The sequence below is a fragment of the Myotis myotis genome, unplaced genomic scaffold (assembly GCF_014108235.1).
Source record: "Myotis myotis isolate mMyoMyo1 unplaced genomic scaffold, mMyoMyo1.p scaffold_m19_p_3, whole genome shotgun sequence".
Taxonomy (NCBI): Eukaryota; Metazoa; Chordata; class Mammalia; order Chiroptera; family Vespertilionidae; genus Myotis; species Myotis myotis.
This window is the reverse complement of record NW_023416335.1, coordinates 151,868,732-151,883,478: the sequence shown is the minus strand read 5'-3', so window position 1 is coordinate 151,883,478 and position 14,747 is coordinate 151,868,732. Positions and strand designations below refer to the sequence as shown.

General features: G+C 40.1%; 1 protein-coding gene across 3 annotated transcripts in view; it reads left to right on the top strand.

The window, feature by feature from the left end:
* SRGAP1 (SLIT-ROBO Rho GTPase activating protein 1) overlaps positions 1–14,747 on the top strand; it is a 277,626-nt gene that overhangs the window by 201,756 nt on the left and 61,123 nt on the right. For all 3 annotated transcript variants that reach the window (XM_036299100.1, XM_036299101.1, XM_036299103.1), the window contains exons 7-8: positions 708–929; positions 2,994–3,095. In XM_036299100.1, the coding sequence (XP_036154993.1) occupies positions 708–929; positions 2,994–3,095 (324 nt within the window). The remainder of the gene's footprint in view (positions 1–707; positions 930–2,993; positions 3,096–14,747) is intronic.

Below are 14,747 nucleotides of genomic sequence, written 5' to 3'. Positions count from 1 at the left end.
AATGACTAATGATGTTGAGCATTTTTTCATATGCTTGTGACCATATGTAGATCTTTTTTTGAAAGGTATCTATTCAGCTCTATTGCCCACTTTTTAAATTGGGCTATTTGTCTTTTTATTATTGAGCTGTAAGAGTTCTTTATATATTCTAGATACAAATCCCTTGTCAGATATATGATTTGCAAGAAAAATTATTTTCCCATCCTGTGGATTATCTTTTTCCTTGATCATGCCCTGTGAAGTACAAAGTCTTCAAATTTGATTAAATCCAATGTATTTGTTCTTTCCTTTTGTTGCTTGTGCTTTTGATGCCAGAGCCAAGAATCCAATGCCTAACGCAAGGAAGGTCATGCAGGTTTACTCCTCTGTTTTTTTTCTGGGAATTTTATAGTTGTAGCTGTCACATTTAGGTCTTTGATCCTTTTTGAATTAATTATTGTATACGGTGTTTTTAAAAATTTTTTTCTAATTATAGTTTAAATTCGGTATTATTTTGTATTAGTTTCAGGTGTACAGCATAGTGGTTAGCCAATCATATACTTTACAAAGTGTACCCCCTGGTATTCCAGTACCCACCTGGCACCAGACATAGTTATTACAGTGTTATTGTCTGTATTTCCTATGCTGTACTGTACATCACTGTGACTCTTTTGTAACTACCGATGTACTTCTCAGTTCCTTCATATGGTGCTCTTTTCATTTTTAAGTGCTGCGATCTTGGCTACCACGCAAGTCTGAACAGAGCCCTCAGAACATATCTCTCCGCGGAGTACAACCTTGAAACCTCCAGACACGAAGGCTTAGACATTATTGAGAATGCCGTTGACAATTTGGAGCCCAGGAATGATAAGCAGAGATTCATGGAGATGTACCCTGCTGCCTTCTGTCCACCAATGAAGTTTGAGTTTCAGTCTCACATGGGTGATGAGGTCAGTCATTATTTTAAAACTGACGAATTGTCTCTTCACTCACATTGCTCCACCTGCTGTAACCCAACAGTTGTAAGAATTCCCAGTTGTTTTCGCCCTCCTGCCTTTGTATGGGATCTTAACATAGTATTATCTCAGATCAGCCATTACTACCATCTTTTAAAGCAAGAATTAAACAAGGCCTAAAGGGGCCAAACAAATGTAGGTACAAGCTCAGTTGGGTGTAAGCACTAAACTGTCCCAGGATAGGTAGAGAGTGCTTCCTCCACTTCAAGACATTCAAATTTAAATTCAAATCCAAACATTTTGCTGGCCCAATAGAATCTATCTGAAGACTTCTTATAATCCTGATTTAAAGACCCTCCCATAAAGAAAAAATAATTATAAAGGGTGAAAATGAGACAGAGTGAAAAAAAATGCAAAACAATCCTATTTTCCCAAGGGGAAAAATCCATTTAAAACTTTTACGAGTTACAGTGGTATATTTTACTGTCTGTGGACGGGAAAACAAGAAGAACCAATTAATGGAGCGTGCTATGTAGCCCTTGATGTCCCAGCTGTGCAAAACAATACTTACAGATTAAAAATTCAACTTTAGTTTATTGTGATGACAGTATGTTTTAAAAAGTCGGTGTAATTCTAATACCCATGGCAGATTTCTTCAACGCCATAATTTTTTCTGAAGCACCTAATGTTAAGACTCATAAGATATGTGTTTGTGTGTGTGCCTGCTATATTTCTCTCTAATTTTCTTTTTGCTTGATTTGATATAGTGAATTACTTTATTAGAAATGGTAAGTATTTTTAAAACCAATAGCACGTGAATGTGACAGGCGAGTGGCTTATGCTACCCAGAGTTATGTTTCTCCAAGTGGATGCTGTTTTAATTTTTCAGTTATGGATGTGATAAACATACAGGGTGGGGCAAAAGTAAGTTTACAGTTGTGAGTACACAAAATAGTTTACTCTTGTATTATTACTCATTAATAAATTATTGTATTATTTTTCATATGAACAACTGTAAGCCCACTTTTACCCCACCCCATAGAATGATTAAATATCATGGACAAGTGACTTCAATTGGGTTAATAGTTTTTACCTTTTTAAAACTATTATTATTTTAATAGTGAGTCTGTTGCCTTTTTTTTAATGGCCAGTGCTGCCAGCAACCAGTAATTTCTGTGATGTTTTAGAGACTCCATGAAAGGAAGTCCTCATCTGCCAGGAGTCTTTCTTTCTTTTTCTTCTTTTTTCTTTTTATTTTTTTGCCGAGAGTATTTCTAAAACAAGAAAGAGGAGGAGGAATTGTTTCTGGCACAGTTTTAATATAATTAAAATATCCTAATTTTGACCTTATTCATAATTGAGATCATGGCCAAAATATCTTTCTGACAAAGCCCAAGATAAGTGGCCTCTTCAGATTCGTGGTGAATCACATGGTTTGGCTGGTGCTGGCAAGACAAGCCATGATTGAAAGATACTAATAATAGCTATTCACATATTTTGAGGTTTTGCTGTTCCAGGCAGTGTTCTAAGTGACGTATGTACATTATCTCATTTCATCCCTATAACAACCCTGTGGCATAGGCACTCTTATTATCCCCATTTTACAGAGAAGAAAACTGAGGTTGAGTAACTTACCACAGTCACCCAGCTGACTAGACCCAGTAGGCTCTGCTCCCGCCCCGGTGTTGCCCGTATGGTCCATTTGGATCATCCTTCCCACTCTGCCTTCTGCCCTCCTCCCGAGTCATTAAGAATCCCGCGAGTGAGACATCAGCCGCAGAGCTCTGTCTCCAGCAACTGCCCCGTTCTTAGAGCGATGCTTCCTCCAGCTGCTCTCTTTCCAGTCATATCCAGGCCAAGCAGCTGCATTCTGCTCTTTCCACTTACGTAACTGGTTCATATTTAAAACTGAGGTTTTGAGGAGGCTGTTAAAAGTAAATATGTAACTGGAATCTGGGGATCAGCGTGATTCATGCAGCATTTAAGTAGGAGAACCATGCCTCTGCAGGCTGGCTGGCTGGTGCTCTGTTGTAACTGTGGCTTCTGATTCCCCACCAGGTGTGTCAGGTCAGCGCTCAGCAGCCGGTCCAGGCGGAGCTCATGCTCAGGTACCAGCAGCTGCAATCCCGACTGGCCACTCTCAAAATCGAGAATGAGGAGGTGAGCATGCTTTCTGCCCCACGGGTAATCTGAATTCTAATGTCAGCTGAAAGACATTTCACGTGGCCTCGGCATATTTAACATTCTAAATGCAATCTCTTCATCATGTATTGTCAGCTAAGTTGGGGTTCCTAAAATGCTCTTTGTAGAGGATAAATGCAGATTCTGTATCCTACCAGAGATGAATACTTTACTAGGGATTCACTGCATACACATGGAGTCTGTAATTCACACTCAAACTCATTTGATAGGTTATCAAATTCAACATGTGTTCAAGAATATACAGTGTGGCATGAAACTTTTGACTGATGTGTTCATTTCATCATAACTTTTGAAATTAAATATTTTTATGATTTTTTGTGTGCTGTAGATTTTTAGGACTGAACATGGCATTATTGCTATAATTCATTCAAAAATCTTATTTTTTAAAATATATTTTATTGATTTTTTTACAGAAAGGAAGGGAGGGATAGAGAGTTAGAAACATCGATGAGAGAGAAACATCGACCAGCTGCCTCCTGCACACTCCCCACTGGGGGGATGTGCCCGCAACCAAGGCGCATGCCTCTGACCGTAATCGAACCTGGGACCCTTGAGTCATAGGCTGACGCTCTATCCACTGAGCCAAACCGGTTAGTTCCAAAACTCATATTTTAAAGTAATATTTGAATGAGAATAGAAAACTGTTTATTTGCTGACATCAGTGGATTCAAATGGATGGAACATAAATGTGAATTACAAATACATCTTGAGCCAGAAAGCAGTTGTACAATTCAGCTGTCTCATTCTGAAATTAATGTAATTGGATCCACGTTCTCCTTAAATAAAAATATGAACCCCAAATGTTTCTTGTATTAGTCTTGGCTCTCAGCTGTAATTTATAGGGACCAAACCAAACTTACTCATTGGAAGTTTACTTGATCAAGTTTGCAGTAACTGCAGTCAAAATCTATGCTCAGATGATATTATCAGGAATCTCTTTCCGTCGTTTTGAAGTGATATCTTCATGTGTGTTGGTAGGAGTTTCCTCCCCACCCACCACCCCTCCTTACCTCGTATTGGGAGAGCCAGGACTACATGGTCCCTACCGCTTGCCATCTCACCCATTCCAGCATTTTAATCTCTGAAATAGATCCTTCATTGGCCTGACTTATCGTGAATACTTCCATCCAGCAAATGGGATTCTCTCATTGGTCAGCCTACTCATAAGTCCTTTTGATTAATAGCCCCATCAAAAATATCTATTCCTAGAGACAATTCCCATAAGTAGAGAATATGGAACAGAAAAAAAAAAACACCCCACAATAATTCACCTTGATAAAATGAATTATCAAAATTCACTTTAGTACTCTGTTCTATTTCAATCCCACTGGGACGTTTTGAGCTATGTGAATGTGTTCGTTTCAGTTAAAAAAAAGGATGACGTGTTTGAAGACCAGTATAGTTTGGTAAAAACCCATTGCAGCTTCCTGGATTCCATTCTTTCTAGGAGAACCCAGCCACCCCTTATTCAAACATGTGTATTTAAGTTGCAGCCAGTGTGGTTAAGACTTCAGTTTCTGTGTCATGCACGTCCCACAAACAAGCCTTTCCAAAGGGAAGCTGTTGATCTCCTTGAGGTGTTTGAGAGCTTAGGCCTGAGGGTTTGCGTGAGGCATCACGAAAGACTCAACTAATACAGTCTACTGACCCTGTTGAATTTACAAGTGTGTATGTGACTTCCACTTTTTTTTTTTTCATGCGTGTCCTCCTGCTGTTTTATTTGGAAACATTCTCTAAATTCTAGGAAAATAGTGTGTTTTGCACAAGGTCAAAACTGGCAGCCCACAGACCTGTTTCATTTGGCTGCCACAGTTTTGGCTTGTTACACACAGGGAAGACTGGTGGCTCTGGCCCTGCATTGCCTCATGACAGGAAGAGCTGGGTTATTTGAATTTCCCTTTGCCAGCTCCTGATTTTCGTACACTGGACTAGACCATTTATGTTACCTGTCTGGCCTCCGCAGGCCTCTGAGTTCCTAACGTTTAATGATGTCCCTTTGGGCATAATTTGGAGAAGCCAGTGTCCTTATAAACTGATAAGGCAGGCAGCACTTTCTGAGGCTTAATTGTTATAAATTTACTGTAGAAACAAATGTATTGGATTATCCTGATATTTCTTTTTTGTTCGTTTGTTAATCCTCACCAGAGGATATTTTTTTCCATTGATTTTTAGAAAGAGTGGGAGGGAGGGAGGGAGGGAGGGAGAGAGAGAGCGAGAGGAGAGAGAGAGAGAGAGAGAGAGAGAGAGAGAGAGAGAGAGGTGAAATAGACATATCGATTGGTTGTCTTCTGCACACACTGCTACAGGGGCCAGGGATCAAAACCCTAACCACTGAGCATCACCCGCCAGGGCTATCCTGATATTTCTTGTGAGCATGGCTAGTGGTTTACAATTTGTTAAGTATGGAACAATTCACTGTAGTGGATTCCCAATGTGTAAAAACTAAATTGGATTCTTGAGAAATAAATTGGATTTTAGACAATCAGTAGATTTCCATAGGTATAGAAGGAGGAACATGTTCCAACATATTTCAAGGTTCCCTAAGAGAACCTTGCTCACTCAGAGAAGTTTGGTTATCACCCAGGTTCTCCTTGGGGATGAGCCAAAGGTGAAGTTGAAGTCATGTGATTAGAGTTGTGATACTGTGGGTCAGTTCATTTCAGTACAGTAAGTATTTATTGAGCAACGTCTACATTCCACATATTTTGCCAGGTGTGCAGAGTACAGAGATGAATAAGTCACAGTTAGCATATGTCTAGCATGAGAGCCAGACTGTAAGAAGTCATTCATGTAATGTGAAAAATAAGAGACATAATAGGGAACAACATAGCAATCATTGCTGATTTGGAGTCCTGTATAGCACTTGTCTCTACCATAAATAAAGAACTTGCCCCTGATCTTCCACTGATAGGACAGAAAACAGACACATTGGCATCAAATCAAAATAGTCAAGTAAAGAAGCATGTATACTTCTATATAATTCTCTGCCTCTATAAAAAATATACACACTCATAAAGTCTAAATTTTACTACAAATAGTTCAGTTAACTAAAAATAATTATGATGGCCTGTTAAAAGATCAAAATTGAGAGAGAATTTCATCCAACTTTATAAAAGAAGGACAGTGAAGCTAAGTGAACACATGAACCTTTTCATCAAATCTTAAACAACTACAAATAATGGGCACCACTTGATACTCTAGGGAGCCTTCTTAGAAGGGTTTCTCTGCTAAAAGCCCTCTGGCCATATTAATTTTGTTTGCTCTGCAGTGCTTGATTTTTTTTTTTTTTTACTTAGTTGCTGTCATTTAAAAATTGCAATTTTTGAATTAAAATATTGATTTTTAGCATCTAAAAAATTAGAAAGTTTTGTTATACTAGATCTACATTTCTGCAGGATGATAATCTGCTTGAACTGAGCAATAGATGCTTCTTGTTTGCCATACTCCCCACTCAGCCCAGATGCCTCATTTTCATTACTTGCTTGGCCCTTGAAGATATTTGAGTTTGCAGCACCTGCCTTAAAGAAAAGAGAGCAGTCAGCATTTGTGAAATGACCTCAGTATACTTGTAAAGAGTAAAAGTTGAAAGAAAAGGTTTGAGAAGGACTTGGTTCATTTTGTGGTTGTTGCAGATTCATAAGTTTGTGCCATTAATTGTCACTTCACAACTTTACGTTTGCCGGTCGAACCTTTAAAATGAGCGTTCTGTTTCATTCTGCTGCACACTTGCGTCACCGGTACCTCACTCTTGTGATCCCCACGTCCAGTCAGCCAGTCAACAAATATTAGTGTCCGCCATGTGTTGTGCACAGAGAAACAGAGCAGAAACAACTTTATTCCCAATTTTTTTGTTTTCTTTTTCTTACTTCAAAGTATAACTTTATATCTGAAACATTAATAAATATTACTTTAAAAGATAAACTTTATTTTTTATTATTTTAATTTTTGAAATCTTTATTGTTGACAGTATTACCCGTGTCTTTTTTTTTCCCCCATTGACCCTTTCTAGCCTGCACCTACCCCACAGCCGCCCACCCCGGCCCCAGGCCTTCACCACCCTATTGTCTGGGTCCATGGGTTATGCATATATGCATATAAGTTCTTTGGTTTAAAAAGATAACACTAAAACACTAAAAGCAACCTAAATGTAAACGATCATTTTACCTTTCTCCCTATAAACATTTTCCAAACTCTTAAAGTTTACTTTTAACCTTGGTCATGAGGATTTCAGTTTAGGGGTCATTCCTGTCGTTTCTTTCACAGCCAGCCTCTGGAGTAGTTCCCATAGATTGCATTTCCCTTTTCTTAGACTTCTTCTTTCCTACCTTATCTACAGACAGCCGAAGAAAAGGAAGATGAATTGCATAGCTAAAGAAATTATGCCTTTCATATTTTTAGCACAGTCTTAGTTTTAAGTAGCTCGTCCCATTTTCAGACCACCTGTCCCAATATTTGGCCAAGAAAATCAAGTTTTATAAGCATGTCACTTCTGTGCTATGACGTATAAACAAGTCTCTCTTACGTTATAGATTTATCCCCTGAAAGGAATGGAAAAGACAAAAGCCTTAATTAATTCACAACAAGGTTTAATGAAGTGAGAGCCCATGTAAATGTTCTTAGTATCACTTAAACTCTTTCACCAACAGTTTACTAGGGAGCTTTTCACAGACTATTCCCAAAAATATAGTCCGTTCACAGGATATTTTCAACCATAATGAAAACAATTTTAGGCAAACATTTGAGACAAATTTTATGGCCTGGGTAATTGATGAGAAGTAAGCGTTATTTTGGTTATGATGTAGAAAAGTCACATTTCCCTCCAAATTTTCCCATAGTACCAATGACTGCAGCAGAATCTCAAGCCATGTAAATCAGTGACCAAACCCTTAAAGGCAATTGTCAAATCCTTTGAAGACTTGGTATAAGATGTGGAGCTTGATAACCACTGGGTCATAATTGCTGTTTCTGATGGTTTCTGTGGCTTTAACTTCATTTTTACTTATTTAAGTAGCTCTTGCCTGTAACCTTCTACTGATGAGGTTAACAGTAAAAGCCTAAGTAAAAGACAACTGCCACTTATTCCTTAAATGACAGCATCATCTTGGCCAAAGTGGAAAACAGGATCAACTGTCTTTCACTGAAAACACATATTTTTAGAAGAAGTATATAAAAAGTATAGGTGTGCGTAGTGTCAACTGAGCTTTAACTCACTGAAGGGAGGGCCTTGATCCAGAAGAATACCAAGTGGAGTGAGGAGAGTTTCTAGAAAGACTCTGAATGTGAGTCACGTGGTAGGGTACCCCAAAGAAGTGGCAGGGCTCAGGATGGCTGTCAGCAAAGAAACCACACCTTATGGGGTGTGCTGACCGTTGCTTTGGCATCTGCGGATTTGAAAGGAGGAGGATTTCAACTCGTTCAATGAACTTTTTGGCTCGTCTGCTGTGTTCCAGGCAGCGTGCTCGTGAGTGAAGATAGAAAGATTTGCAGGCTGTGTCTGACCTCACGCTGCTCCCCTGACAGATGGAAAACATAGTCCTCTAAGCAGCATGGTCGGTGCTTATGAGAACCGTGTCTCATAATTGTTGGCCTCTTGCTCTTCAGACCACGCCGAGTATCACATCCTCCCAGATGGGTCAGTAAATCCGAGTCAGGGTGGACCGCAGGAGAACGAGCTTTCTGAGACACAGCTGAAGGCCGGATGTCGTTCAGAGAGCCCTGGCAACGATGATGGTTTCTTCTTTGGATTGAGTTGTATCATTGCTGATAATGAATTTTGTTCAAAAGTCAGGAGTTTTTGTAAACATTCCCCTAAATGCAAATATATGAATTATTAGTGTGAATTCCTCTGGAATGGCGGTAGACCCCTCCCCAAAAGCTTGGGGGGAGCAAAAATTGGACTGTTTTCCCAGCATAGACAGTGTCACTAGCATCTGTACCCCCCTGTTAGGGTAACCAGGAGCGAGGGAAAGCCATGGCAAGATGCTTAGACTCTGTCCCTGCCTTCTGTGGCCTGTGCTGACAGGAAGTTTTGCACCCTAATTAACTCTGACATTTATCCAATTGCTCTGTGTGTACATGTGTATACGGTCTCTTTCTGCTGATTTTTAATACATCTGAAATGATACAGTACTGTAATTGACATACATCCAAGGTCAGTGATGGTAAGGAGTAGAGAGGTGGGGAAGGGAAGGCAGTTCTGGGGTCACCTTCACAGATGGAATGATGAGTGGTAAAGGACCAGTAGGCCTGCACCAGGTGCAAGGTGCAAGCACAGTGCTATATAACACAGCGATTTTCAACCTGTGTGCCGTAAGGATTTTTAAAATATGCAGTACCTATTTAGTCAGTCACTGACCTCTTTTCCCTTAGATTGTCAAAGTAAAAAATGACAATAGCCAACACAACAATAGCCATCTGGTGTGAATGAATAAAAATTATACCTTTTTTTTGTCAGATCGGCAAAAAAATGTATTTTTTGGTGTGCCACAGAATTTTAGTAATTAGCTTATGTGTGCCATGAGATGAAAAAGATTGAAAATTGCTGCTATAAGATAGTGTGGTATGTGTTCAATTGTGTTCCCCCCAAATTCATGTGTTGACACATAATTCATAATATGGCCTTATTTGAAGACGAGGTCGTTAGGGTGGTGTCTAACCCAATAAAACTGTGTCCTTATAAAAAGGGGAAATGTGGACACAGAAGCATAGAGGACAATGTGAAGGGACAGAGAAGATGGCCATCCTCCAGCCAAGGGGGCCGCCTTGGGACAGGTCTCTCGCTCACAGCCCTCAGAAGGAACCAAGCCTGCTGTCTCCTTGATCTCAGACTTCTGGCCTCCAGAATTGTGAGGCGATGAACTTCTGTTGTGTTAACCGCCCAGCCGGTGGTACTTTATGGCAGCCCTAGAAATCTAATACAGTGTGTTTGGAGAATAAAACCACCAAGTCACCTTTCTGTTTTCTCCCATGATTGTAATGTTTTGGGCATTGGGGGGGGGGGGCGGGGGGGGCAAAAGAGCAAATCCACAGAAGTCACCTCTCCCCCATCTTTGGTTTTGACTATTATCTCAGAGTCCTTGCCACCTGGGCACGCCTCCACTGCAGTACATTCTTTGGCTCTTTTGTCATTCCTTTCCACGTTTTTTGGCCTCTCCTTCCACTACACCCAACTGTGTTTTTCCTGCTGCTAATGGGGAGTCATTACAAGCCTCGTATTATCTGTTTCATATTTGCCTCATTATCTTCCCCCTTGTGACTTATTAACATGGCTTGTGTGTCAGAAGCTAGTGTTATTCTTCGTCAAGAGTATCCTGTGGGATAATATGTAGTCCCAGCCACCGTGTCTGCTGCTTTCTGTCTCATCTTTTATTTTTCCTGACAATTCCAAATTTAATCGGAACGCTCTTGCTTCTGAGGAAGAATTGAGATGAGAAGAAAAACAGTGTTGTTGACAATAACAAGGAATTACATGGCAGCTGCTGGGTCCACAGAAGGGTCTATAGTAAGTGGGCCTGTTACCAAGGGCTCAGGTGGGCATGGAGCCTGTCTGGCCCCTGAGCAGATGGTACTCCAAGACTTTAGTTAGTTAGTCTGGTGCTGGGACAAGAGTCTGCATCAGGGTCCACAGTTGGTCCACAGACAGCAGGTCTATTACCAGGTTCTCGAATAGGTATGGCACCTGCCAGGCCACTGGACATGTCCCTGTGGGCAGAACTAGCCTTAGACCACAGCTGAGCACAGCTGGAACTGTCATGGGTCCACTTGGGTCCACAGCCAGGACCAAGGTCTGCAGGCCTGTCTCCAGGGGCACAGATGGGTCTGCCTCCCTCCAGGGCCCTGGGTGGGCAAGACTGCTCCTGGACCACTGCTGAGAAGGTTTGGATCCAGGTTACAGGGCTGCTTCAAGATCCAAAGTTGGACTAAGGGTGGTGGGCCTGCCTCTTGGTGTACGAATGGGCTAATCTTTTGTTGGGTCCCCAGGCAGGCCTCATAGATCATTGCTAAGAGGTATTGAAACCAAGTTACAGAGCCACTTCATTATCCACAATTGGACTTAAGTTGGCGGGCCTGCCTGCAGATTACAGACGGAAGTGCCTCTCACCTGGTACCTTGTCAAGCTGAACTGCTTCTGGATTGTAGCTGAGCTTGTCTGGAGCCAAGCTAAAGAGCTACTTCAAGATCTCCAGTCAGAATGAGGTTGGCGGACCTTCTTCTGGAACCATGGATGGCCATGTCCCCCATTGGGCCCCTCGATGGGCAGGATTACTCCTGGTCTGAGGCTGGGGGGGCATAGAGCTGAGTTACAGAGCCACTTCAAGATCTGCTGATGGACCAGAGTCAACAGGTCTGTTTCCAAGAGCATGGACAACTGTGCCTTCTGGCAAGTCCCTGCACAGAGTAGGACAGCTCCCTGACCAGAGCTAAAAAGGACTAGATCTGTGTCAAGGTCAGCAGGCCTCTTACCTAAGGCACAGGTGGTGTGACTCCTCCTGGGTTCCTTGGTGGATGATGCTGGTGGACCAAGGCCAAATAAAATGTTAGCTGTGTTCACAGGGGTACAGGTCTGTTTCTGGGTCTGTAGCCAGGATTACTGTTGGCAAGCCTACCATCTGGGCACAGGCCTACTTTCTCACATCAGCCCTTCTCAGTCTTGGGCTCTACCAAGATTTTGCAAGAGCTCCCACAAATGCACTTTTGTCTATGGATGGCTGCCAAATTGTTGTTGTGGAAAGATATGAACAGGGGACCTCCGATTTTGCCATCTTGCTGATGTCAACTCCAGGAACTTTTTTTAAAAAATCTTTATTCTTGAAAGTATTATATATGTATGCTTTTCCTTCCATTGACCCCTTTAAAGTAACTACTTATAATATTGTTTTGTTTAAATGGTGTTTATATGTCTACTTCCTATAATGATGGATTGAGTCACTCAGCTGATTTCTTCACATCTCACTTGCCTCACATGATACATGGCCAAACCTGAAGCCCCTGACACAGGGAACTAACTATATGTTCATAAAAGAAGAACATCAAGTATTTTTATCAAAAATAAAATCCAGTGTTTCTTAAATATTAGTGCCCCTAATGGTTTGAAAAAATAAACAAACATTCTTTCTGGAGGTTGATAATCTCACCCTAGATTTCAAATAACCCTACAAAAAATGTCCAGCAAAAATAACTAGGCACATGAGGAGATAAGAAAACATGATTGCCAGACATGTCAGACAATAGAGACATAACTGTAGACAAACTGTAGAAACTCCAAATATTGGGATTTTTAGAAACAAACTATAAAAGAGCTGCTTACTCTGTTCAAGTAGATGAAAACTAAGCTTAGATTTCAGCAGGGAACTATAACCTATAAACAGTGAAGTAACACATTTGGAAATAAAACACTTAGAAATTCTAAAACTGAGAAAACAGTAACCCAAATTAATAAATCAGAGGATGGTTTTGCCGAAACCGGTTTGGCTCAGTGGATGGAGCGTCGGCCTGCGGACTGAAAGGTCCCAGGTTCGATTCCGGTCAAGGGCATGTACCTGGGTTGCGGGCACATCCCCAGTGGGGAGTGTGCAGGAGGCAGCTGATCGATGTTTCTCTCTCATCGATGTTTCTAACTCTCTATCCCTCTCCCTTCCTCTCTGTAAAAAATCAATAAAATATATTTTAAAAAAAATAATAATAATAATAAATAAATCAGAGGATGGTTTTAACAGCAGATTAGACACAGCTGAAGAATAAATTATCAAAGTGGAAGACAAATCAGTAGAAAATAAAATACAGCATGGAAAAACAAAAGGTAGAAAATATGAAGAGAAAGATAAGCAGTATGGAGAATACAGTGATGTTTAGCATACTAAATAAACACTCAGAATGAAAAATGATAAAAAAGAAATCAGAGAAAATATTTGCAAAGATAAAGACTGAAATTTTATCAGAGATTATGAAAAACATCACACAATTCAAGAAGCCCCCCAAAATTCCAGGTACAATATATTTTTTAAAATCCTTACATAAAGACATCATGATGGAACTAGTAAAAGCAGATGGAGAAAGAAAAACAAAGCTTATTCAAAATAATGATAGACTGACAGCAAGCTTCTCATTCATCAGGAACACAGAAGCCACAAGAAAGTACAGTGATATGTTTGATGTATTGAAAATAAATAACTGCCAACTAGGAAAAATACCTTTCATAAGTGAAGGTGAAATAAAAGATATTTTCACATCAACAAAAACAGTTCACCACCAGAATGCTGGAATGAATTTCTAAAGGAATGCATTTCTTAAAAATATAGGGAGTAGGGTTCAAAGAATATAAAATATATGGATGAAGCCAAATGAGCACTGACCATACATGACAACTAATATTTTCCATTTAAATACATACAAATTTTGCATATATCCTCTTATACTACATTACAAAAAATAGCATATAATTCAGGAGATAGGTATTCTAAACTCTGTACATTGGGAAAAAGGATAAAGCTATTAATTTGCGTTAAACATTGATAAGCAAAAGTAGAGTACAACCTAAATGTGGAAGGTAAGTTTAAAAGCTCCTGGAAGCTAACATAGAACAGTATCTTTATGGCCATGAGATAGGAAAAATATTCCTTAAATAAGGACACAAAACACATGAATCATAAAGGGAAGGATTGGTGAATTGATTATCTATAATAAAGCATAATATGCTGATTAGACCGGACGTCCTTCCGGACGACCTTCCAGATAAAAGCTGGGGCTGCGAGGGAAGCCCAGGTCCCGGGTGCCAGAGGGACGCCAGTGCCGGCAGCCGGGGGAAGGAAGGCCTACTCTTGCACAAATTTCATGCATCAGGCCTCTAGTATTGAAATAAGAAACCACTCATTGGGGCACTATAAAAAGAGTGAAAAGCCAAGGCACAGTGTAGTAAAAGATATTTACAACACATATAACTAATAAGACTCATATCTAATTACAAATAAGTAAGAAAAATACTCATAACCTGCAGAAAATTGAACAAGAGATTTGAACAAAGTGTTTCCGAGAGAGGAAATCCAAATTGCCTTAAACATATACTATGCTCAATGTCAGGCACCAGAGAAATGCATGTTAAAACCACAATGAGATGCCATTATGCAACCAACACAGTGGTTTAAATTTTAGAAGCAGGCGATACCAACTCTTGAGGATGTGGAGAGCAGGAAGTCTCCTACTTTGCTGGTGGGAGTACAAGTTAGAACAATAATTTTGGAAAACAGTCTGGCATACCCTATAAGCAATTTTACTCATGTATGTATGATCCAACAAAAACGTACTTATAGCAGTATTATTCGTAATGGCCCAAAACTAGAAGTAAGTCATCTGTCAACAGTAAAAGGGATGAATTATGGTGTATTCTTATAGTGAGTATTCAGCAATGAAATACTATACTCACAAGAAATGAATAAATCTTACTACATAAAGTTGAACAAAAGAAGCAAGATAAAAATCATAAATTCTGTAGGATTCCATTTATTTGAAGTGCAAAAAGAGAAAAACTGATATCTGATGTTAGAAATCAGGATAGTGGATACCTTTGGAGAGGACAAAAGGGTGTGTGATGGTTGGGAGAAGCACAAAAATATT